Source organism: Hippoglossus hippoglossus, chromosome 16, assembly GCF_009819705.1.
Source record: "Hippoglossus hippoglossus isolate fHipHip1 chromosome 16, fHipHip1.pri, whole genome shotgun sequence".
Classification (NCBI taxonomy): Eukaryota; Metazoa; Chordata; class Actinopteri; order Pleuronectiformes; family Pleuronectidae; genus Hippoglossus; species Hippoglossus hippoglossus.
The window spans coordinates 4859956-4883077 of record NC_047166.1 but is presented as its reverse complement, the minus strand read 5'-3'; the positions used below and the strand labels follow the sequence as shown (position 1 = coordinate 4883077).

Sequence of the window (23122 nt, the reverse complement as noted above, 5' to 3'; positions counted from 1 at the left end):
AATCTCTGTGTTGTGGAGGCGATGGGGGAGATTTTCCATTTCTGTCGTTTCTCTGCTCTTTGTCCCGGCGTCCACTTATTCTCTCTCAGGCTTTGTTCTGTCTCTCGCTCTATTCGGGATATGTTTCATTATTCTCTCCATCTCCTCAAACTTATCAAAACTTATCTCTCAGCTACTCCTGCTCTCTCTCTCTCCCCCTCTCCATCCATCCATCATCTCCTCTTCCTCTCACCTCTTATGTGTTTTTCATCCCACACTTCTCTCCTCTCTTCATTATCACGCCTCTCTTCCCCCCTTCTCCTCTATATTTGTCTCTTCACTTACTCGTACTCCTCTCCCCTTTTCTTTCCTCTTTTTCTGAATTTTTCCTGCCTTCCTTTCTTTTTCATCCCACCTCTCTGACCCCCTCCTCTCCTCTTCCTCTCCTCTTCCTCTTCCTCTTCTCCTTTATTGAACGTGTGACTAAGACAGAAATGGTCACGGCATGTTTCTATATTTCTACCGTAATGAAAGTCTGTTTTTTTCCCCCGTGTGCTTCTTATTCTCCGCTGGAGGAAACATTTAATATCAATAAAAAGTTTCCCCTCAACCACAAATCAATAACTGTAATTAGCTGCAAGTGAAACATGGTGTGTGGGTGTTTGTGCCCTGGGTCTCGCCTCTCAGGCTGCTTGTTGGTGGAGCTTGTAAAGAATGAAAAACTACTCCCAGCTCCTCTATGTGGTTTTTATACCAAGTAAAAAAACATATTATGTGTCTTTTTTTATTTATTTGCAGGGGATATTTTCTTTAAAAATGCTTGAATGTAAAAATAATTTTAGATTTTTAATTACATTTTTCAAATTTTTATTTCAGATTTTCTTTCTTTCAAATTTAATTTTCAGTATTAATCAACATATATAATTTATCACAGATTAAGACAGATTCTGTATTATTACAACTCTATTTTATTATATTTTCATTAATTACCATTTTAAACCCCAGTCTGCTAAAAAAATTATATGAATAATCATATATTATCATCTTATTGTATAACTACTTTACATAGTGTTACAAACAATTTATTAAATGTTTATGAACTGAATGTAGATGCTTGATAAGACCTAAAGGAACATGTCTTTATTTACCAGACAGTTTATAGATAGATTATACAGCCTTTACCTCATTGTGCCCCCCCCCCAAATCTGAAACTCAGTCTACACCTCTGAGGAAAAAAAGGTTTTTTAAAATGAAACTTCTTCTCTCCTCTTATTTCATCTGTTTCCTTTCCTCCCTGCTTCAGTTCCGCCTGTGGCTCCTCGGCCTCGGCTTCAGCCTGGCGTACGGCAGCATGTTCACCAAGATCTGGTGGGTCCACACCCTCTTCACAAAGAAGGAAGAGAAGAAGGAGAAGAAGAAGGTAAGGAGGGCGAGTGGGAGAAAGGGAGGGAGGGAGTGAGGGAGGGAGGGATAAGCCTCTCAGCGGTCTCAGGAGGGGAGAGGAGGAAGAGGGAGGCCAGGCCATGCAGCGTGTGTGGCACTGGCTGATAAAAAAAATAAAGTTAGAAATGTCTAAGTTCCTAGTAACATAAGCTTCTCAGAGGCCGGCTCGGCATCGCTCACTGTGGCTGGGTTGTAGCGAGGGAGCGGGGATAAAGGTTCTGGACACACACTGACATACATGCTGTTCTTTAACACACGCACATGCTAAGCACATGTTCCTACACACATACCTGGGAACATGCAGATTTTGGACGCGCAAAACCTACATCATCAGATGTATTTGCCTGCTGGTGTATGTGTGTGTGTGTGTGTGTGAGACAGAGAGAGAGAGACAGAGTGTGTGTGTGTGTGTGGCTCCTCTTGAAGATAGTGTATCCTGGAGCCAGGGAGATACAGCCAGTCTGCGGTGCGCTGTGGGAATTTCTAAGACCTAATCAGAAGAATGAGAGATTAAGCCATTTATGGAATATTTATGAATATGGATGAGTATTAAAGTTCTCTGCTGAAATCCAACCTTCGGGGGGGGGTTTATTATTTGAGCCAAAGCACAACGAATCGCGTTGACTTTCAACTCGCTTCGTGTCCACAGCAGGGCAATTTGCTCAGCGCGAGTATTTCCCCCAAAAACTTCAAATCATTCTTAACGCAACTCAAGTGGAGAGGGCGCCCGACCCCCGTGTAACGCGTTTTCATCCTCATTTAGTTTTTCAGTCTTAGTCGCTGTACGCTTGAAAGCTGTTACTATGTTGGAGGCGGCGGGAGTAAGCCAGCGTGGTCGAATAATAAAAGAAAACGTGTGGAAAGACGGGAGGGGAGCACGGGCAGAGCTCATTGTTGCTGCTTGTTTTCTGTTACGGGTGAAAGGCTTCCATTATAGCTTCAGTTAAGAATAATGGAGTTGATATCAGTCGCGTTTAGAAGCCGTCCACACAAAAGCAGCATCATCCCAGCTTGTATAAATGATGCTTTCAGGTGGCAGCATAAATATAGCCACCGCTGTCCTCTGTGTGTTGCTCGCAGACACACACACACACACACACTCACACTCACACGCTAACTCACACGCTAACTCCCGCTGCTCCTAAAATACACTTGTACACACACACACAGGCGCAGGTGAGACACATTGTGAAAGACAATTCGTGCCCAGTCATGCAGAAATCACAAGGACGCCTGTCGGATTATTTGTCCTGGTTGTTTGTCTTTGTTTGCACACTGGCTCATGGTGCCCTTGGATAGTGACGACTTGTGTGTGCATGTGTGTTCATTCTTTTTCTCGTGTGTCTTTGCCCCGAACTCACACAGCAACACTTGGAGCCATGGAAACTCTACGCAACAGTTGGAGTGCTGCTGGCTATCGACTTCCTGTCACTCATGATTTGGCAGATTGTGGATCCTCTGCACATTACGGTCGAGGTAGAGTACGAGAGACGGATGAGATAATTTGTGTGTCATCACCCATTTGCAGGGAGCGCGCGGCCGCCGTCATCAGTCAGCAACACAGTAATGAGACACCGAGCCTCGTCTGTAGAAATGTTCCTTCATTTTGATTCATCTTACACTTACAATCTCAAACAGGGATAAATATGGTGTCATTTCACGAGGCACAGATGAGGAGCAACACTATAACCGTGACATTTATGGCTCGAAGAGTTATATTTGTTTGTGTGGTAATGTTTGATTGAACCCTGAGCACTGTTTAAGGCACCCCGTGGCATTCGTGTAATAAACAAACATCTCCTCTAATTAAGCATTCATCAAGCAGCCGGGGCGAACGTGTTGAATGAACTTCCTGCTTCATAAAACCCTTCAGATGACCATTAAAACTTTTACCTTTGACTTAATCAAACCTGCATTAATCAGTATTTTCATTATTAACATTCAATTTGAACTCACAGTGCAGAAAACACAGATTTATGAAACAAAACTCTGCAGCTCTGTGGTGATTGTTTGGTGCGTTTCAGCCTCTTTTAGCTCGTGGTTTCATTTGTGATACAGACTCTGTAGGAAGCAGAGCTAGATGTTGTTACCTCTCCAACAGTCACACCTTGTGTAGAATTTTAAATAGCCATATTTCATATTTATTGGACATCTGATAGTCTATTAATTCAGTCGTCTGTATCTCCGTCTTGTCGGAAGAACCTATTTACCCGAGGGGATCAATGCCTGTGCTTACTGTGCATGTTTGCCTCGTTCTCCACTGTGCGCCGCTCATCGTCTCATCTTCCTCTTGTTATCTCCCCCCTCCTCTCTCTATTCCTCCCTCTCCCCCGTCGCTCGATCTCTTTTATCCCCCCCCACCCCCCCCCCCCCCTCTTCCCTCTGCCTCCGTCTGCCATGTGAGTAGAAGTTCACCAAGGAGGCCCCGAAAGAAGACTTGGATGTCCTGATTCAGCCCCTGTTGGAGCACTGCAGCTCGGAGAAGATGAACACATGGCTCGGTATCTAAAGTCTCTTCTATTCTCTGGTTTCTCAGTCTGTCGCTTTTTTAACTCTTTGCCGTGCTCTGGTTCTGGATGTCTTTGTCGCACACTTGGACATATGCAGACACATATGCGTACAGACACACACACACACACACACACACACACACACACACACACACACACACACACACACACACACACACTCACACACGTCCCTGCCATTCACTCTGAATTAAACAACCTCCCTCGTCCCCCGCCGCCCACTTACGTTTGATTCCTCTTTCTTTTTTCCTCTGCTCTCGCTTTCCTCCCTCCCCGCTTCTCTTCTTTTTTGTCGGCCCACGCAGTCCCCCCTTTCTCTCCCTCTCTCTCTTGCTGTCTGTCTCTCTGCTGTCTTTCTTAGCGTGGCAGCTCTTATGAAAGTATAATGGTGCTGAAATTCAAATAATGTGGGTCATAAACTGGGCCATTGCCCCATAGCATTTCCTCTCCCAGAGAAGAAAAGATGGCGCTTTAATATCGTATATAAAGAAACAATGGACAGTCTGAAGAAGTGTCAAACTCTCAGTTCTTTTCTCCGAATGCCTTTCTACATATTCAACCTTTGTGCTTGATACTAAGAACGTTTTTGGTTTTATACCTGAACCCACTCATACTCCACTCTAGTCTTTAATCGATTATATCTATGTTATAACACGTAAAAACATAACTTGAGATTTCTGTAGCATTAAATTAAAGCTGACTTGCAAGAGAAGGAGTAGAAAGAAACATACGTTTTTGCAGGTGACAAAAATAACGTGAAGAAAGTCCAGTATCATGTTTAGTGTTATTACATGAAAAGTTATATAATCATCAAGTTCGTGCTCGCCCGCCCTGACGGGGACGTGAAAGTCGGGATCAAAACTTCACGCCAGTCCAAACTCCAAATGTAAACCTCTCTGGTACGAGAGGAAAGGTCGGGGGTCCACCACCGTCGGTGAGGTTCATTGTGTGGGAGCCGTGAATGACTGCACCAAGTTTCATGGCAACACACACAATAGTTGTTGAGATATTTCAACACAGACCAAAGCACACACAAAGACATCCTGTTTCAAAGAACACCTATTTTCTTATTTTTTTGCCTCGTACAATTTTTACCCCATTACTTTGAATTACTTCCAGTCTCACACATCTGCTCAGCCATTCACTCCTTTATCCTTTTCTCTCTCTCTGGCTGTTTTTCCCATAGGTGTGGTTTACGGCTACAAGGGTCTGCTGCTGCTGCTGGGTATATTTCTGGCTTACGAGACCAAGTCCGTCTCCACAGAGAAGATCAATGACCACCGCGCCGTGGGGATGGCTATTTACAACGTCGCTGTGAGTCAAAAGAAAGAAACAACACCATCATGCCCGAACTCCGCTTCCTGGGTGGTTCTGTCCGCAGCCGTCTGAATAACATTAAATTAGCAATGAGTACGATTTTTATTGCCCCGTAGCACAGAATGATCATAATATATCTGCGGGGGTCAATCGGTGGCAGCGCCCCCATGATTACCGTGTCTTGCGTTGGGATTTCTGAGCTCAGCTTCCCTGCTTATGTCAGAACAAATAGCAGGCAACTGACCAGCGTTTTCACAGCTGCGAAGGCGTAAAAAGCCCGTTTCTCAAAGGGGAGCTGGTTGCACTTGCTGCCCGTCGTTTATAGAAGTTAATGGAGTTCACAGATAACTTAACGCTCCTTTTAATGCCCCTGCACAGTATTTGAGTAGATAACTGCCTTGAGGTTCACTCATTTCCCATCAATCCTCCAAACTCCCAACAAGAAGAAGTCAGCTGAGGGCACAGCAGGAATATAAATGAAAACTTTCCGTCTCAAAACAACCTCTGGGGCCTGAACATCACAGATTGACAATGTAGTCTAGAAGAGTACATGCTCGTGTAATGATTGGCTGGAACAATACGAGACAATACGAGGCGTACTTATGAAATATTCAAGTTTTTTCACAAGTACGTCTTGAGATTTAATTCTCTTAAAGGCAGATCTCTGGACGCATTTCTGTCCAAATGATAATACTGCCGGTGAAAACTGCTTCCTTGTATGAATCATAAATGTTGATGCGTGTGGTGCCTGTGGAGCAGCGATAGTAGCGGTCGTATCTCAGGTCTCTTTTGTATAATGAAAACTCGTTCTCAGCGGGGCGTCCTGCTGGAATAAATGTTAACTAAAATCAATAAAATAACAAAGATTGCAACACAAACTTTTATATTTTTCTTTAGGTCTGTAGTAGCTCTCGGCCCCTTAGCTGTGTATACATGCACATCTGTGCACAGTGTGGGTTGTGCATCTTTGTACGCGGATGTTTCCCCGTCCTATGGTGGGAACAGGTTAAAACATGTACTCATTTGGGCGCTTTGCAGCCATCGGTCATAAACATTTTTCAGTGGCTGCTAATGGCAAGTGAATCATCTTAAACGGCGGCACCTTGGATGCACATTACACCAAAATAGCTGCCATTATGTTCACTTTAGGCACTTTAGACAAATACTCGCTGCCATTTCCTGACACTCTTGACACTGGGAAACTTTTGAAATTGATGTAAAATGTCTGGTTTTAAAGTGGTTTCTGTCACTTTAACTGCCAGAGGAGTTTTTCTGTTTGGATCAAAAGCCAGCAAAACATTTTTTCACTTTTCGTCCTTTTTTTTTTTTTCAAAACTGCCATTTCACAGAATTTCCTGTCCTTGCTCTGATCCCCATTAATAAATAAGAGAGGAGGCGTCCTAACGAGCAGTGGAAAGCTTATCAACTTGTACTTTGTGGATATGTAATTAATAACTGGATTGATCTCGCCTCTTCCATCAAGGGGAGAAGTTATCATTGATCTATCATTCATGGTTATTTACGACAGCTTTAAAAGTAGCTTGCAGCTCATTTCATCACATGCGTCTCTCATAATGTGAGACAAGTCCAATGTTATTATTTCATGTTATGATATTCTCATTTTGGTTTTATGATGATGTCAATAGTTAATGTTGTCTGTAAAGGGACCTCCTTCCTTTCTGCTAAGCTGCGAGCTTCAGGCCCTGATGAGATGACAATGTGGTGATTGTCAGTGCTGCTGCTGCCGCTCCAGTCATGACTTTTTAATGCTGTTTTCACATGGGAGCCCTCCCCGGCATGATAAACAGATGCCTAATGCTTTTATGGATGTGATTTTCTTCCACTCTCCTTCTCTCCCGCTACGACTCTACTTCATCCTCCACCTTCTCTCCTTGAACACCGCTCTGCCTCCTGCTTTCTCTTTACTTAAACCTCACCTCTCCCTTTCTGTCTTTCTCTCCCTGCAGGTGTTGTGCCTGATCACGGCTCCGGTGACTATGATCCTGTCTTCGCAGCAGGACGCCTCCTTTGCCTTTGCCTCTCTGGCAGTCGTCTTCTCTGCCTACATCACTCTGGTGGTGCTTTTTGTACCCAAGGTGCTGTGACTCATGACTGATACCTTTTAGTAACTCCTGTGCACGCCGACAATTACACTCCAAAGGTCAAACGTGTTAGTCTCAGTGTTTTTAGGAAGAGATTCCAACCTGGGCTGCAGGGTGCATGAAAATTACAAACGTCTGGAGGTCTGGCGCTTTTCAAAGTCACCTAAACACACGTCGAGTGCTGCACCACATTGGAATTGCTGCAACACTAGATATGAAGGCTACTTAAATATGCTTGAATAGGTTTTTGTTTGGGCCATTAAGATAATTATATATTAATTAAACAATTATTTTTAATAAAATCGTTTGAAGTTTAAAGATCTTAAAGAGCCCGACCGATATATCAGTTGGACAGACAGCAACATTATTATTGACGATATAAAGACTTTTGTTTTACAGATTGAACAATGCAGGAAAGATTAATTTATGTTATAAAAATAGGTTTTCTGTATTTGTATTTTTTAGTTTATGGTTAAACTATAAAACAGCAATCCTCAATGCATTTATTTGTCATAAGGGTTTGATTATGACATCTTTGGAATCATGATTTTATTTATTTATATGTCAGCTGATTTATCCTCATCAGAAATGTTTTACTCCCTAATATCGGCAATGGCCCCCAAATCGGTCCGTCTCTATTATTTCCATTTTTCAAGAAAGGAAAATCCTCTGTCACACACAAAGTGAAACGCTGAACATCTCTTTATTTTATTCATAACAATATTACACTTGTACATAATATTGCTCTGTGCTGTTTGATATATCTGCTGCCATGTTCCAAAAAACGTCTTACAAATGGGTTCCATGGGTTTCTGAGCTATATAAATAAAACGTATTACTGTTATTATGACATGTCTGGGAGCTGTTACATTGATTTGTTTGCGATAAACAGACGAGGAGCCGGGTGGATGCTCGTGAGCACTGGTGCAGGCAGAGGAAAAGAGCCCCACCTACAGAAATTCAAACTTTATTAATTGTGAAAACACATCACATTATCGTCAGCACCGTTTGATAGTCGAGATGCTTCTGGCAGCGCAGTGCAGACACAGCCCAGCGGTGAGATCTCAGCACCGAAGACGTCCAAAGAAAATAAATAACACTTAAGATAAACTTCAGTGATAAAAAAACATTTGTGAGCCTCCGGTAAAGGATGAGAGATCTGGCTGAAAGGGCTGCAAATATTTAAGCCGCGCTCTCATTAGGTGTCCTCTGCAGATGCATTATTCATTCGGTGCGGTGCCGTCTCAGGACCGACTTTGTTCTTTATTGACTTCCTGCTCCCGCGGTGTTCCAGATGCGGCGTCTCATCACCCGTGGCGAGTGGCAGTCGGAGCAACAGGACACGCTGAAGACCGGCTCGTCGACAAACAACAACGACGAGGAGAAATCCAGGCAGCTGGAGCGAGAGAACAGGGAGCTGCAGAAGATCATCCAGGAGGTGAAGACATTATACAAACACACTTTTATCATTATTATTTATCATGTACATCCACACTGTACATTTCCATATCATTTACATTTTGTCCCGGGAAAGACAGACGCTGTATTATACATATATTCATGGGCTTATAGATAATACACGTTCATGTGCTGTATCTACATGCAGATAGTATGTAAACTGTTGATTTTTTTACCGTGTATATATGTGAATCACACAAACCTGTGGACATGCAACGCTGCATATTATGAGGAAATGGAGAATAACAGTTACACAATACAATCTTATCATGTTTCCTCTGCAGTTATGGGTTTATCTACTGTAGGATTTTCTTGAAATGGCACGAAATTCTTTTTTTTTTCCGATAACAGGTGCTGTTTCACCGACAGTCTGTTTATCTGTTTATCCTCACGGGGTCACAGGGGAGCTGGATTATGTTTAAAACAGCAAATCCTCACATTTGAGGAGCGAGTAGATAATATTTTGGCAGCTAAAAGATGACTGTGAATTCAATTCTGTTAAATTTGACTTGTGTAGCCCCAAATCAAAACGGTTGTTCTTTTAGTCGGTGTTTCTGGTCCATAAATTATCTGTAAAAATAAGGTTTGAGTATTTTACATTCAGGAGAAGATTGTCTAGGGTTAATATCGATATGTCACTCGAGGAACGTGCCGGGCTGATGCACTTCAGAATCATTAATGAAGTCAAAGAGTCCTTGTAGTGGACTTTACGAAGCTGGAAGCCGACTGGAGGCCATGATGATTTATGTATTGTGGAATCGTGCTAACATCCAGGTCATCTCATTCATTCATTCATTTCATTCTGTTTAAAGATTCCTGAGCACTGTGATTTACAGTAAACAACACTTTTATATCGCCAACAGTTACATTTACTCCCATGATGACATATTGCATCTGTGTTTTTTAATATTTTAATTCCTTATCTGTTTAAATATTAGCTTCTATAGTACAAAAGGTGTCCACAGTAGGAGGTATAGTTATTCACAAATGTATTAATGAAAACCTATATGTGTTTTTATATACGGACCAAACTCTGCTTACAGCTAAATTAGGGTGCATTATGAATCATTTGTTAAATCTTTAATTACTGCTTATGAATGTTAAATAGGGGGCGGTAGAGTTTAGTGTTACAGTCGCCAGAAATAGAAATGGAAAGTACAGCCAGAATTACACATTACATATATTACCAAGGCCCAACAGTCCCTTTATGAAACCACATTTAAATTCTCTAGATCCAGATTTCTATTTGGATCTGCACCAATTTGGATCCCACACACTCAAAAGCATCAGTCCCCTAAAGATAACCGACCTTTTTTCTCATCAAGATTCATGAATTATTCTCTGAGAAATCGAGGAAAATATTGACAAACGCCCTTTGACGGAGGTAATAAACTCAAGGATACGAGATTTGATCTTGTGAGTGAAATTTTTAAATATTGAACGAGGTTTACATTTACAAAAATAGAGCAGGATTTGAAGATATGACAAAGATATTTTAATATGTGAGTCAAAGTCAATTTTATTGTCAATTCTGCCATTGAAATGCTGTTTCTTTCTGATCCCCGGTGTAAACATATAAGTAGACAGAACATATCAAGTAGTAAAAACATAGTACAACATAGTATGCAGTCAAAAAAACATTTCTCAAATACTGAGGTTTGATGTCTGATTCCTGTTTAGTAAAGGAAAGTTAAAGTCCATTGTCAAGTGATCACTCTCCCTTCGTTGTGTTTTCAGAAAGAAGAGAGGGTCTCGGCGCTCCGCAACCAGCTGGCTGAGCGACAGTCTCTCCGCAACCGCCGCCGCCCGTCCACGGGCCAGAACCAGAACCACAACGCTCCGCCGCCCTCCTCCCAGCCGGACCCCAAGTCCCTGCTTCCCCCGCCCGGCTACCCCAACCCCGCCACGGACAATCACGCGCTCCCGCCCTCCTTCTCCAACTCGTCCAACCTCTACCCGGCGGACAGCAAGATGAGCCGCAACCACTGTCACAACAGCCAGATCCCGCTGCTGTACAAGTAGGCGAGGCCCGGGGCGGAGGTGGGTGAGGGGGGCGGGGGGGGGAGAGGCAGTCACACGGTGCACACAGGGGACACAAAACACACGGAGACACTGGGACTATCACTTGTTGACTTGAGCACGGCGGTGTGGTGACACCGTTTGAAATGAAGAACACAGGGGCGCTTCACACCTGGCTGCTTCGGGGCGGGGGGGGGAGGGGGTCACGCAGGTAACACCCGCCCTCACGCTTTTGATCTCACTGTGTTCAACTCAGCAACGAGGCACTCGTGACGCGGCGGCGGCGGCGGCGAGCACATCTCCAGACCGGCAGCACCCGAGGTCCTTTGCAGAGGTCACGTGAACGGACAGATCTCCTCGTCATCGTTCCGCTGTGGAGACGCCGCGTCGGGGATCTCATCAAAGGAAACATTTGTGTTCGTGTCTTTGCGATGTCGTCTCCATCTTTTGTCTTTCAAGTTCGTGGACTAGACAAGCACATGCAGTAGTGGTTTATATCGTTCTGTAATATCTGATCCGTCTTTTTTGTCATGGAGTCGTCGTTTCCAATGATTTGTTTACTTTTTCCGGAGCGTTGTGCAAACTGAGATTTACAAAAAAGGGACAAAGCAATGTACAGTTTTATTTCCTCCGACGTTTCCTCTGAACGATGGCTGAGCTCGACTGTGTTTCCCTGACAAGTGATAACGTGCTTTGTTAAACAGCCATAATTTAGAAGGGCCGAGGAGCTCAGCATGTTTAGATGTTTGTTGTCTGGACGGTGTTTTCGAGTACAGCATCTTAAACACTGAGTCGTCTGCTGATGTATGAATATTAGACCTATTTTAAAGGGAGGAAATGATCAAAGCTTGCTGACGTATAAGGACAATTTTGATAGTTTTGCCATTTGAAATGATGTTTGTATTTTTCGAGGTTTGTGTTGTATCTGCTCAGCAGTAAAATACCGTTCTAGTCATCGAATAACTCCCTCATCCGGCACCTAGAGCAGATAGACGTCCCCCTGCCCTCTGCCGCAGCCGCAGGCGCAGCAGCTGATTGTTTATCTTTTGTAGGTAATAACTGAAAAAAAAATTCCAAATCTACGAAAACCCAAACTCGGCAGAAGAATACTTTCTACTTTCTGCCTCCAGAAAAGAAAAGCCCGTTTATATTTGTACAGCAGCGGTGTGTTGAGATGCGAGGCTTCTACGATGGCTATTTCTGTACGGATTCAGAGAAAGCACAGTTTTTTATACGTGTGAATTTGTTACGTGTTTTTTTTTATTTATAAAAAAAAAAGACAAAAAGGACGTCGTTTTATGTTTTCCCATAACGGACAATCTGGATGGATGCTCTTTTTATTTTCTACTTTTCTTTCTCATCTTGCCTTTGAACTGTACCATGTATCAAAGTGGGATATAAGTGATGTGACGCACTGTATTTATTCAGCAGTTAATCTGGATATTCTATTTCATTCCTGAGCTATTTCCAGATTTTTTTTTTAGAGCAATGGTATTTGGAACAGCTTAATCAGCAGTTAAAACAACGCTCTGTCGAAGGTTTTTAAAAATACTCAGTATGTACTTCAGTGTGCACTTTAAGGAAAACAAACTACTCACGCTGTCATTGGAAAACATCGTAGCTCAGGGTTCACGGAGCGGGACAGTCATAGATGAATGAAATAGGCCGTATTTATTAACTGTGCAGTTCATGGATCACATAGTGTAACATATGAATGCAGAGATAAACTAGGAAATGTTCTATTATATTGCACATATATGAAAATATACATGGATTTTGGGATATTTGTATTCACTATATCTAAGATCTCTAAATGTTAATATATTTCAGAGTATGTGTATGCAAATATATGGATAGAGAAAATAAAGTAATTGTTTTTTTTTTCCCACGTGGTGTTTTTGCTTTTGCAGCAGCGGAAACTGTAGATCGAGAAAAACAAATAGAAGGTGGCTCAGAGAGCACACACCTCCACCAACGCTCGATCTCGCCGTGTGGGCGAAGGGAAATCTCGGCTACACCTGTTCTTCCAGATCTGCTGCAAACTTTAACGTGTGGTTTCTTGGGTGGTGCCCCGCACCCCCCACAATATTTCATAGCAAACAGACAACAAGGCACAGATCTCCACCGAGAGCCAACTGTCTCCTTAAAGTTAAATCAAGCTGCACCAAATTTCAAGCGCTCATTGATATAACTTCTCTAAATGTGTCTGATTTAAGATAAATTATTCTCTGAGAAATGTCAAAATAGTGGAAAAGAACATTCCCGGATCCGCCCCCTTTGTCCAGATCCACACCGAAACCTTCAGGATTTCATTTTTTCCCCCATCCTTCCACCAAGTTTCATGGAAATCTCTTCTGTAAAAGTTACATAATCCTGCTGTCAGACAAATCAACAAGGCGCTCGGAAAACACGTACCTCTGCCAAGGGTAACGCCCGATCTCGCCATGTTAAGAAAATGAAAGCAAATTCCTGGATCCGCCCATTTATCCGGATCTTCTGCAAACAAATTGTATTGGCACTTTCTTGGCTCATGCAAACAGTCAAACAAACGGCAATGAAAAAACTAGAGTTTCACTCAGAAGCACTTGTAGCTCCGCCCAAGGCCCAGCAGCCCCATTACATTCAATCAGGCTGCAACAAAGGGCTGATTCTTTTTTTTTATCAAGGTCCATTAATGGGAGATTGGTGAGAATGTCAAAAAACACCTCATTTCATAAGGTTAGTGCCAAAAACATTCCCGGTTTTGCTGCTTTGTCCAGTCGACATTTGGGCTAAAAACATGTCACCGCTTCGAGCCGAGTTTGAGTGTCGAGGCTTTCCGGGGAACTCTCCCTTTAACCTTTGTTAAATTCAAAATGACATTTTATAAACCTCTTCGTCAGACGGCTTCCTAATTATCACAACTAAAGTCTCAACATCCTGTGGCTCACACAGCCGAGCTTGTTTTTTCTAAATGCATCCTCCACTAGATGTCACCAGTTGTTGTTATTGCCTTCACGGCTCCTGGTGACCTTTAAGCAGTTAACTCCTGTCAGGTTGAATATGTTCATAAACTCCATCATTTTCACCAGGTTGACCCGTGGGAAGTGGGAGGTAGTTTGCGACACGACATCCAGCTGCTGGGGCCGGTGGGAACCTCGTTACCCAGACAATGAGTGGAAGTTTGAAGATAAATGAAACAAATGTTGACAAATTGCTCCGGAGTCAAAGCGATATTTTGGATGATGTGCGTTTTTTTGAATGATGACAATGTCACAAAAACCAGCTGTGGTGCAGTCCCATGACCCCACAGCGCACACACACACACACACACACACACACACACACACACACACACACTCGCTCGCTCCCATGTCATGTCTCTTTCCAGCCGACTGAAGATGAAGTATGTGGTAACACAGGGAAAGTGGTCGGCGGTGCAGAGGAGGAGGGAGGTTGTTGGTGCATGTGTGTGAGTGTGTGTGTGTGATTTTGCAAGGGTGGGGTGGGGGTGTCGGTGGGGAAAACCCGCTCTGGGCTGAGGCTTCTGTGGGCCTCCACCTGACACAGCGCTCAGCGAGACTCACCAAAAAAAGTAGGAAATTCCCCTTGTCTTGTCTGATCTAACAAAGGAAGTATTTGCTGGCTGTGGAGGAATTTCATCGTGACTTTTGCCAAATAATAGACCAGGTGTGTGTTTGTGTGTGTGTGTTTGTGTTTGTGTGTGTGTGTGTGTGTGTGTGAGCTCCGTCCAACTCAGCTGCAACCTTTTTTCTTCGGTATTTCAGCGATGAAATTAGTTCACATTCATTGTTCGGACACAAAGTTACAATTTTCTTTCTTTTTAATCAATCTTAATTGAACAAAAAGCACATAAATATAATAATTAACACATAACCCCACCATATTAAATATAAATAAATATTAATAAATACAGATTGTAATAGATATTATTGTCAGGAGCGTAATCCTCATAAGCCTTGAACCCTAAGTCTGCAGTGACGCTGCTGTGTCGTCACCTGCAGGACGTCTGGTCTACTACAATCTCAGGTCAACATAAATAACGTAGAAAAAAAAGTGCCTGAAATATAAATAAGGTTTCAAACTGTTACAGTTCATAGGGATTTAAAAAAAAAATCTTAAATAAGTTTGATCTCAATTGAGATTTCGACATTTCCACATCACCATGAAGATGAATAGTAATAAAGTCTGTGGAGTCATTTTAAAGTGCAAACACACCAAAGAAGGTCTTGCCGCCCTCGGTCTCCAGCTCCGAGAACATGTTGGTCTCCGTCCACAGTTTGTCTCCTCCGTTCAGCTTGAACACTGCGCCCAGGTAGATGGCGTTGTACCAGCCCTGTCCGTCTCTGAAGGCGTAATCCTGAGTCGGGGCGACCTGAGTCGGGGCGATCTGGCACGCCGACCTCACCGCACTCATCAGGGACACTTTGTCGCCCATGGAATCAGAGTACCGCCAAATCCTGTGGCTGACAGATGTGAGTTTCCCCTGTCCATCCTTGCCATCGTCGTCGGCGTCGCTGCAGGAGACTCTGAACGACGCCTGGCTGTAGACGAAGTAGAGGCCGGTTTCTGGGATGATGATCTGGTTGTCCACCAGTTCGAAGCCGCCCTGAGCGAACGTTTGGCCTTGGCTGTTCGTCCACTCCAGCTTCTCTTTGGAGTTCTCGTTCGATCCTGGAAAGAGAAGAAGAGGTGGCGGAGTTACAGCCTTGAAGACGACAGAGTTCTTCTCTCCAGGGGTTTAATAAAATTAACAGGTGCGTTATCAGGAGAGTGGAATGAATAACTAGTGCAACAACTTCCTCATCGTGCCCCAGGCTAACGCACTTCTAAGAGGAAGCAACACATGTCACACAAGTGGAAGACAAAAGGCTGAAAGGCTGGTGGGAAAGCTGAGAAGTTGAGCTCATTGTTTGCTGAGAGCCAAGTCGAGGTGACTCACCTTCTAAATGGATGGCTGCCTTGGCTTTGCTGCTGATCTGCTTCAGTGTTTCGTGGTGATCTGAAGAGAGGAGGACACAAGTCAGTTTTTGTCAAAAAAGACTTCAGACTTAAAGACTTAAATTAATACCCTGAGATGGTTTTTAAAACAAGCAGCCGTGCATGTAATCACCTGTTTTCTCATCGGAGTCCGTCTTGGTCAGAGCTGCTGTTTGGCCTGAATTTATCTGGAAGGAGGGGGAAACCGATTAGAGGTGCAAACGCAGACATTTGACTTTGCTGGAGTTTTAAAAATATTTCTTATCATATTCAGAAAGAGTGCTTCTCCTTACCGTGTTTTCAGATCTGTTCCAGTTCCAAGAAAACATCAGGACGCCTCCTAAACAAAGGGCCGTGATGAAAAGGCCCCCCATCACCTTACACATCCACCCTGTGGACGACTTCTTCTCCACCAGAACCACCGTCCTCTCCTCCAGACCCGACTCCACATCACCTGGTGCACTTGTGTAATTCACCATCTTGTAAAATGTAAAAACTCAACCCTTGTCTGGATGCTGAGTCTCAAAGTGGCTTCAGTGTGGTGATGCTCCTCTCTTTGTGTTGCTATTCTGTCAGAATGAACCAGGAGCTTGTAGTATTTATGCAGCGGCAGCCGATTCAGCAGAAGGGAAACTCCAGTGATGTCACAGTGTAAGTGGAGACAGCGGCAGCGGCAGCAGCAGCGAGTGAAACGAGCTGGGAGGGAAAGAGAAGTCACAGAATTTTCAGTGGAGTTTTGCCAGAGTGGAACGGGGGGTTCGGGGTTTCAGGATTGGAAAGTGGTTGGTTTCTACTTTTGGTTTGAAAAAAAATTAATAAACCACTGTGTTGTGAGACACACACACACACACACACACACACACACACACACACACACACACACACACACACACACACACACTAAATGGTTCATGTATTTATACCTCACTTATGTAGATTTATTTTCAGGTATTTTTCACTTTTACTGAAATAATACAATACTATATCAGCAACTATCTGTACTTTCAACTCGACTACATTTTATGTTTTTACACAGCATTGCATGTTACATGTTTAAGTATTTCTCAAAGTAATCTGATCCAATCAGAGCGAGCCGGTAAGGACTCCTGCAGCAGCCGGTGAAGAAACATCTCGATCAGATTCCGAAGATGAGTCTCAGCTTTAATGATGAGGTGATAGAACGTTGCATCAGGACATGCACTACTTCGTACATTTTTGTTTATTAATTTATTTACATAAAATGTTTGACTACTTCCTTCCCTGACACACACACACACACTTGTTTCCATGACTTCAGAGGACATTACATTGACTCACATTGATTACATCACACAAACCTTAAACCTAAACTTTACCTGCACATCACCTTAACTTAACTTAACTTAATCTTAACATTTTGTGATTTACATTATGCAGACTTTCTTTTTGGCCCTGTAAGGAAGTTAAGTGCCCATAATGTGACTGTGTAAACAGATTTAGGTCCCCACGAGTAATACCTGGACCACACACACACACACACACACACACACACACACACAGTGTTAAATCCATGAAAAACAAACAGTGTACACACAGACAGGCAGACACATAAACACAGTGAGTTCATTACAGAGCCACGGACAGAATGTGAGCAGCTGAGGTTTACACTCAGATCCAAAGCTCCCCGACATTCTGAGGTCACTTCTGACCAGATGTTGAAATGCCACAAAAATGTGAAATCATGGAAACGGTCCAACTTGTTCACCGGCTATTTAAGTCACACTCGACTCCCCCACAGATAATGACACTTTGAGTGTTCACTAATGTGCCGCATTTGTCAACGGTTATAATTTTCCCCATTACATCATTACCGCTGTTTTAGTATTTGTCATTCATCATTTGTTTGTACAGCGTCTGTCTCAAGTGGGTGCTCTCCGGAAATGAATACTGATTATCTGCTTATAGATGTTATCATTGTGTGTTATCAACATACACACAGTTAAAGTGCTGCAGCTTTTTTAATCTACTTTTCACCATTTACATAACAAGCAGAATTCAGTAGCCAGAAAAAACACAAACTCAATCATGCCCCTGTCTCTTATACACATGATATGCAGCATATTACCTTATATATACATAGTAACATATATATACATAGTAACATATATATACATATATTAACCATAACCCTAATTTATCCGAAGAACCCGTGGAGAGATTTCAATAAATGTTTTCAAATCTCAGTCTGAAAAGAGAAAACTGTGTTAAAGGGAAAACAACTTTTCAAAGCTCTTTCTGTTTCAGAAGTAGGAAATGAGGCAACTCGACAAACTGGTTTTTACGCTCGTCTCTGCCTCAGTTTCCTCTTTTCACTTTCTCTCTTGACCTCGTGTGTCGGAGACGGAACTTGCTTGCCCGGGCTTTTCATCACACATGCCTGAAATATCCTCGCAGTTCTGTTTTCATGTTTATAAAGAGAACTCGCCAATCTCCTTCTCATTGGCTTTCACGTGTCATTCACTGATTTCTCATTTGAATTGAAGGGGACAGGTGCATGTGAAAAAAAGGACTGATAATGTAAAATAATGTTTTGTGCCTCTTTGAAGTCATGTTGTCTCTTTTCAGGGTCATCGCTTATGTCTTAAGGATCATTTTCATCTCTTCATGTTTGCATTGTGTGTCTTATGGTAATTTGTTGATATCTTTGTGTCAATTTATTGTACTTGAGTGATTGGTTTGTGTGTCTGTCGTAGTTTTCTCTCTCTTTGTGGCTGTTAGGTGCCTCTCTGGTTTTTGTCTCTGGTTATTTCTGACCGTTTGTGGTCATTTGTCGTCTCTTCATGGCCATATTGTGTGTCTGATTTAAGTTTTTGTGTCGCCTGGGGCCAGTTTATGTCTCTTTGCAGATATTTTCTTCCATATTTGCGATTGTTGTTTGTCTCTTAATGTATTTTATCTTTGTGCTCTTTTTTCCTCCCTGAGTGATTGTTTAGTGCCTCTCTAAGGTCGTGCTTTTGTTGCTTTGTAGTCATTTTGTGTGTCTTTTAGTAATCTCTGTGTCTTTGTGGTTTTTTTGTATCTTTGCGGTCATCCTGTGCGTCCTATGGTTCCATGGCAGTTTTAAGCGGATGTTGTGGTGTGTGAGATAAAATCACACCTCTGGCTTAGGCATGCAATGCATTCCAGGATGCAAATACCAACCGCGAGATGTTGAAAGATGACTTCACTGTCGCCGTCATCATATGCACCCACATGACACACACACACACACACACACACACACACACACACACACACACACCCACACCCACACAAACTAATTTACACATTGCCTCTGTCCAGTTCCCCCTTCTCACTCACCTCCTCTTGATTATTCATATGACGGCTCATCAAACCAACACATCCGGTGCGTTCAGACAGGAAGCTCATATATGGGCTACGCTCCCAAACCAGTATCAGTCAATTTCATCTTTAACATTGTTAATTGTGTGTTTTATCTAATGTTTTTGCAAATTAATTTTGTTTATAATCAAAATACAAGTTGCTTTACAAGTTAAAAATCAAACAATCAATCATTTAATACAATTTTATTTGTAAAGCCCATATTCACAAATCACAATTCATCACATAGGGCTTGACAATCTGCACAAGGTGAGACATCCTTCGACCTCGAGGACAAACCCACGTGTGGAGTCCCTCTCCCAGGACGGACAGCAGTGCAATAGAGGCCGTGTGCAACAGAGCAGATCAACAACATAACACTTGTGAAATAACATTCATGAGAAAAGACCGTGTCAAACACGAGAGTCAGAAAGGAAAATGAAGAATTGAAGGTTGAACAATAGGAAACAGGTGAAGGCTATTTACAGCTCACACAAGGGTGGAGCAAACATACAAGAAGGAAAACGTAACAGAAAATAAAAGACTAAAAGATGATCGAAATAGTACGATCAGAATTAGATTAAACATTAATAACAACATACGTATAAAAAGTTGAAGGTGAATTCAGACCCCAAGTCGTTTACAAATTTAATGGAATGACAGAAAAGGCCCCGGGCACCTGTGGTTCTCAGCCGCCTGGAATGGTGAGTACACGGCTTCTCCCTGCAGGACCTCAGGTGTGTCGTAACCTTTTTATTTTTAATCATACCTCACTTTTAAAACATACAAATCCAAAACAGCCATCTTCAAATTCTAATCATGACCATATTTTGGGAGGGTTTATCTGTGGCTTGTACAAACACGAAGTTCCTAAAGACGGGATGTTGTTTAAAGAGCAGATCTGTATCACGATAATATACAGTGATAACTCAGAACTGGTGTTGAAGGAACTTTAATAAGTTATTCGAGGGAATAACATTTTCCTTGAGGAATAAAGTGGAAAACCTTTCCCAGAAAATATGAGAAAATGATATGATGCTGTTGTATCTGGATCAATCCCAGGACAATAAGTAACCTGTCACTCTTTTGTAAACTGCACTAGAGTAGTTGTAAATAAATCATGACACCTGATATTCTGTCAGTTTTATCAAGCTGTAGAATCTGTTGAACATTGCCGAGCTGTATTTTCCGAGTCAGAGGTCGTGTGTAATGTGTAACTCACAAACTCCCACTGGATTCCTCCAAGAGACAAACGCCTCTTTTCATGAAGTGGGGGAAACTAAACCTGCCTCAGTTTGAGTGCTCATATCTTCGTGGCCTTTCCCCTTCCCCGTGTGCCTGGAGCTCTGCGAGGCCTCCTCTAATCGTATGCTGACATATTCCCCCCCATGTAACTCCCCCTGCAATGAAAGCGTTTGTTCTTCAGCTGATTTTTGGGTTTTTTTGCACCCGGATTGCATCATTAAATCCCAGGATTGTGTGGTCATCACGCAGCGGAGCTCTGCCACTCTGCTGACAAAGATCACCTCGGGGCAGGAAGGAAAGGATGGGAGGAAGGAAGGTGGGGGCAGCAAGGGCGGAGGAAGCTGAGGAAGGAAGCTACTGCAGGCAAATCTGATGTCCTGTTTAGGTGAAGAGCTCTGTTTTCAGATTGTGACACAATCACAGGTGCAGGTTTTTGAAGTGGCATAAAATATATATAAATCCACATCAGAGGGTTTGGTTTCGCTCTCATCGTTTGCTCTTGAGCGAAACCATGTGAGGGAGTTGATGTGTGAGTGATTAAACTAGGCCGGAATGAGGGTTCACCACAAAGGTGGCTTCCGCTGCAGCTATTGTGTAGTCTGGTGGCCTACAAACCTCCAGCATGTCCCCAGTGAGTTACACTTTACCCACTGTAGGTGTTTCACCTCCTCATTTTCCAATCTGAATGGATTTGGAAACATTAAGTTTTTATTTTAATTTTATTTTTTTGTGATTTATCTTTTAGCCGTGGAATGAAGTGATACCAGACTCGGGGGCATCAAGAAATCAATTTAACTAAGTGATACGAAATATATATATGCTGGATTTAGCAGGAGAAACTGCCTCAGAGAAAAAACTGTAATAAGTTAGAAGAGGTTAGAAAGTCGTGTGTGTGTGTGTGTGTGTGTGTGTTTGTGTGTATGTCTGTGTGTGTGTGTACTTACTGAACGTTGCCCGCGAGGCTAATTTGAACTTCCACATCATTTGTGCTGTGGCAGGATGTGCTCAGATTTAAACTGTGCCTGAATAAGTAGGACAGTTTTTAAGAGCAGAACGTTTTTGTGAGACCTACGAAAACCAGTCAACAGTCTCTTGTAATTTAAAGATTTTCTTTTTGAATTTGTGTCTTAGTTTTTTAGTTCTAGTCTTTATTCTTGTCAGTAATCATAACACTTAATGCAGGTTTCAAGTCAGAGGTTTAACCCTCTGAAGTCAACGCTCTATTTAATTCTATTTATTTCACACGGAGACGTTAAATGAAAACCAATTAAAAGTGCTGCTGAGGCCCTTTCAAACAATATCTCATTATGTTTGTAGATCATAACTATAGATTGTAAATAAAGATGGACGACGCTTCTCCACTCTGGTTCATGTCCCCTCTGCCAACATGGAGGAGGTGGGATTTATGAGCTATGCTGCAGCCGGCCACCAGGGAGTGATCAAGACGCTTTGGCTTCACTTCAGAGGAAAAGTCATGTCGTCACGCCAGGTATTTTTAAATTCTTTATCCGACATGGATCAGTGGAAGGAACCTCCCATGAGTGCGTCTCGTAAACACAACACTGACACATCGTCACATCTGCTTATACAGTTGTTATTGTGAATGTGCTGCATAAGCACAAACGACACAAAGCAACATTAGCATTTATTTGGATTCATGCTTCAGGACACACGACAAAAGTCCAATAGTCACTTTTCTTTTGGGGAAATACTAAATAAATGCTAAATCTTATAAATTTGATTAAATAAGAGAAGTCAAACTATATATGATATGCGTTTCAATCTAATTTCGAAATTATTTTTGTTGGATGTTGTACAGACAAATAATCTCTGCTTTAAGTTAAAGTTAAACAAATATATAAAAAACACTTATCTTATTACTTTGTCTTTGCCACCATGGCGCTTCCTTACAAAACCTTTCACACTCTTATTCCTGTATAACCTGTGTGACAGTAATGGAATTTTGAATCCAGGAGAAGCGTTTACCATGTGAATCAGTGATTGGTCCTTTCGGCACAGTTACAGGTGACCCAGGCTACACTCTGGCTGCTGATTGGTCGACTGTGGCTAATGAATTGGTGGGTCCTGTTTTCTTGGAGAGAGAAAAAAAAAAAAAATGTTGCTAAATGGATTTTTCTGCAAGTCACCGGAAATGTACCGGTAATAGTTGTGTTGGCAACATGTCACGTTGCTATGACAACGAGCTGGGAAGCGAGGGGCGGGTGAAGCAGTGGAGGTCACGGAGGTCGGTTCCTGTCAAACCCAAAAAAAGCTGCAGCTGCAAGAAGTCGGTCAGACGTGAACACACAGTGACGAGACACATATTTATAGATTCTGTGTAATTTACATGTTCCTAAGATACGATTATATCCAATGTTAAATAAACGTCAATAAACTTAGAAGAGAGACGCTCATGATACAAATGAGATAATAATACAAACCTTTACTGTCAATGATCATGTTTTGAAGTTTTCAAAGTAGTATAGGATACTTTAAAGAGTATAGGATACTTTATTTTACTAATTATAAACAAATACATTCATCATATCAAACAACAAATCAATGAAATGGCAGACCACACATGCCTCTTGGTCAATGTCCATTTTCGAGCAAGTTTGAGTCATTTACATGAAATTAATAGTGATTCAGAAGTTTTAAAATAGAAGCAACTTTTTTTTCATTGGAAATAGA

At 42.3% G+C, this 23122-nt stretch overlaps 2 protein-coding genes across 3 annotated transcripts in view; one reads left to right on the top strand and one right to left on the bottom strand.

The window, feature by feature from the left end:
* The window catches only part of gabbr1a (gamma-aminobutyric acid (GABA) B receptor, 1a), a 66979-nt gene extending 55875 nt beyond the window's left edge, over positions 1-11104 (top strand). Inside the window, exons 17-23 of one of the 2 annotated variants that reach the window (XM_034609881.1) lie at positions 1283-1399; positions 2788-2898; positions 3830-3923; positions 5137-5264; positions 7235-7363; positions 8664-8807; positions 10565-11104. In XM_034609881.1, the coding sequence (XP_034465772.1) occupies positions 1283-1399; positions 2788-2898; positions 3830-3923; positions 5137-5264; positions 7235-7363; positions 8664-8807; positions 10565-10849 (1008 nt within the window). In that variant the 3' untranslated portion in view covers positions 10850-11104. The remainder of the gene's footprint in view (positions 1-1282; positions 1400-2787; positions 2899-3829; positions 3924-5136; positions 5265-7234; positions 7364-8663; positions 8808-10564) is intronic. The other variant, XM_034609880.1, reaches the window with a different exon arrangement.
* A 3728-nt stretch (positions 11105-14832) lies between these two features.
* tnfb (tumor necrosis factor b (TNF superfamily, member 2)) lies at positions 14833-16394 on the bottom strand. The gene is made up of 4 exons (XM_034609883.1): positions 16120-16394; positions 15960-16014; positions 15785-15848; positions 14833-15522 (listed from the first exon to the last, which is right to left on the bottom strand). The coding sequence occupies exons 1-4, from the start codon at positions 16303-16305 to the stop codon at positions 15048-15050; spliced, it is 780 nt and encodes a 259-aa protein (XP_034465774.1). The 5' UTR covers positions 16306-16394; the 3' UTR covers positions 14833-15047.
* Between the last annotated feature and the right edge of the window lie 6728 nt (positions 16395-23122).

Bases quoted from the DNA above. Each gene is read 5' to 3' on its own strand.
- tnfb (XM_034609883.1), bottom strand. From the start codon at position 16,305: ATGGTGAATTACACAAGTGCACCAGGTGATGTGGAGTCGGGTCTGGAG. The intron at 16,015-16,119 runs GTAAGGAGAAGC...CCCTCCTTCCAG, and splicing joins GGAACAGATCTGAAAACACG to ATAAATTCAGGCCAAACAGC. The intron at 15,523-15,784 runs GTCACCTCGACT...TCTTCTCTTTCC, and splicing joins GCCATCCATTTAGAAGGTGA to AGGATCGAACGAGAACTCCA.